This window comes from Volvox carteri, assembly GCF_000143455.1.
Source record: "Volvox carteri f. nagariensis unplaced genomic scaffold VOLCAscaffold_862, whole genome shotgun sequence".
Lineage (NCBI taxonomy): Eukaryota > Viridiplantae > Chlorophyta > Chlorophyceae > Chlamydomonadales > Volvocaceae > Volvox > Volvox carteri.
The window spans coordinates 5,447-6,227 of record NW_003308332.1 but is presented as its reverse complement, the minus strand read 5'-3'; the positions used below and the strand labels follow the sequence as shown (position 1 = coordinate 6,227).

At 57.7% G+C, this 781-nt stretch overlaps 1 protein-coding gene across 1 annotated transcript in view; it reads right to left on the bottom strand.

Annotated features, from left to right (window-relative positions):
- Nucleotides 1–116: 116 nt before the first annotated feature.
- The window catches only part of VOLCADRAFT_101370 (uncharacterized protein), a gene marked incomplete at both ends in the record, with an annotated part of 6,029 nt that continues 5,364 nt past the window's right edge, over nucleotides 117–781 (bottom strand). The window contains one exon of the mRNA XM_002959806.1: nucleotides 117–209. Within this exon, the coding sequence (XP_002959852.1) occupies nucleotides 117–209 (93 nt within the window). The remainder of the gene's footprint in view (nucleotides 210–781) is intronic.

Sequence of the window (781 nt, the reverse complement as noted above, 5' to 3'; positions counted from 1 at the left end):
CTGCTGTGGAATGCAGCCATCTCTGAGGGGTAGGCCTGCAGGAACTCCTCCTGCTCCAGGATAGGGGCGTGGCTGAGGATGTTGCACAGCAGCACGTGGAACCAGCGAAGCCCAACCTTGATGTCAGGCTGAGCCCCATAGTCCTGCTCAAATTTGGCCTTGCTGTCACGGCTGTAGCGGTGGTCCCGGACCTGCAGGTAGATGGAGCACTGAGCGCCATGACCAACACAGTTGCATGGGAAGCAGGGGTGTACATGCCAGCAGCATTGTGGCCTGGCCATGTTGGCTGGCTGCAGTCCACATGATGACCGCAGCTGTTTGGACAAGCATCATGCCTGGAATTTGACAGGTGCCGCACTGCTGCCTCACACTCTGACCCCTTGGTCCGTTCGACTGGCCTCCTGGTGCCTGGTTGGGTTGTCTTGGTGGCCCCTCTAACGGTCCCCTCTACACGGGAAAAAGCTCGCAGCAGGTGCTCCTCTGCACCCCCACACGCACCCAGTTCTGCACCACAAGCAGCACTACTGTTGACCTATGAGTGCTGCATAGTCCTGTGACTACTGCACGCACCCTCCTAACATCTCACAAGCTTGCTTGCTCATTTTCTGATTGGCCACCCTGTTTGGAACCCTGCTTTTCCCCTAGCCAGCGGCACACACTGCCAACAGTTTCCTGGCCGCCTTGTTACCGTTCCTGTGTTTTTGCAGGTGAACGTGATGCTGTCTGCGACTGTAGCCTGCTAACCTCCTCCTCCTTTCCTTCTGCTGTGGGTCTCCTGGCC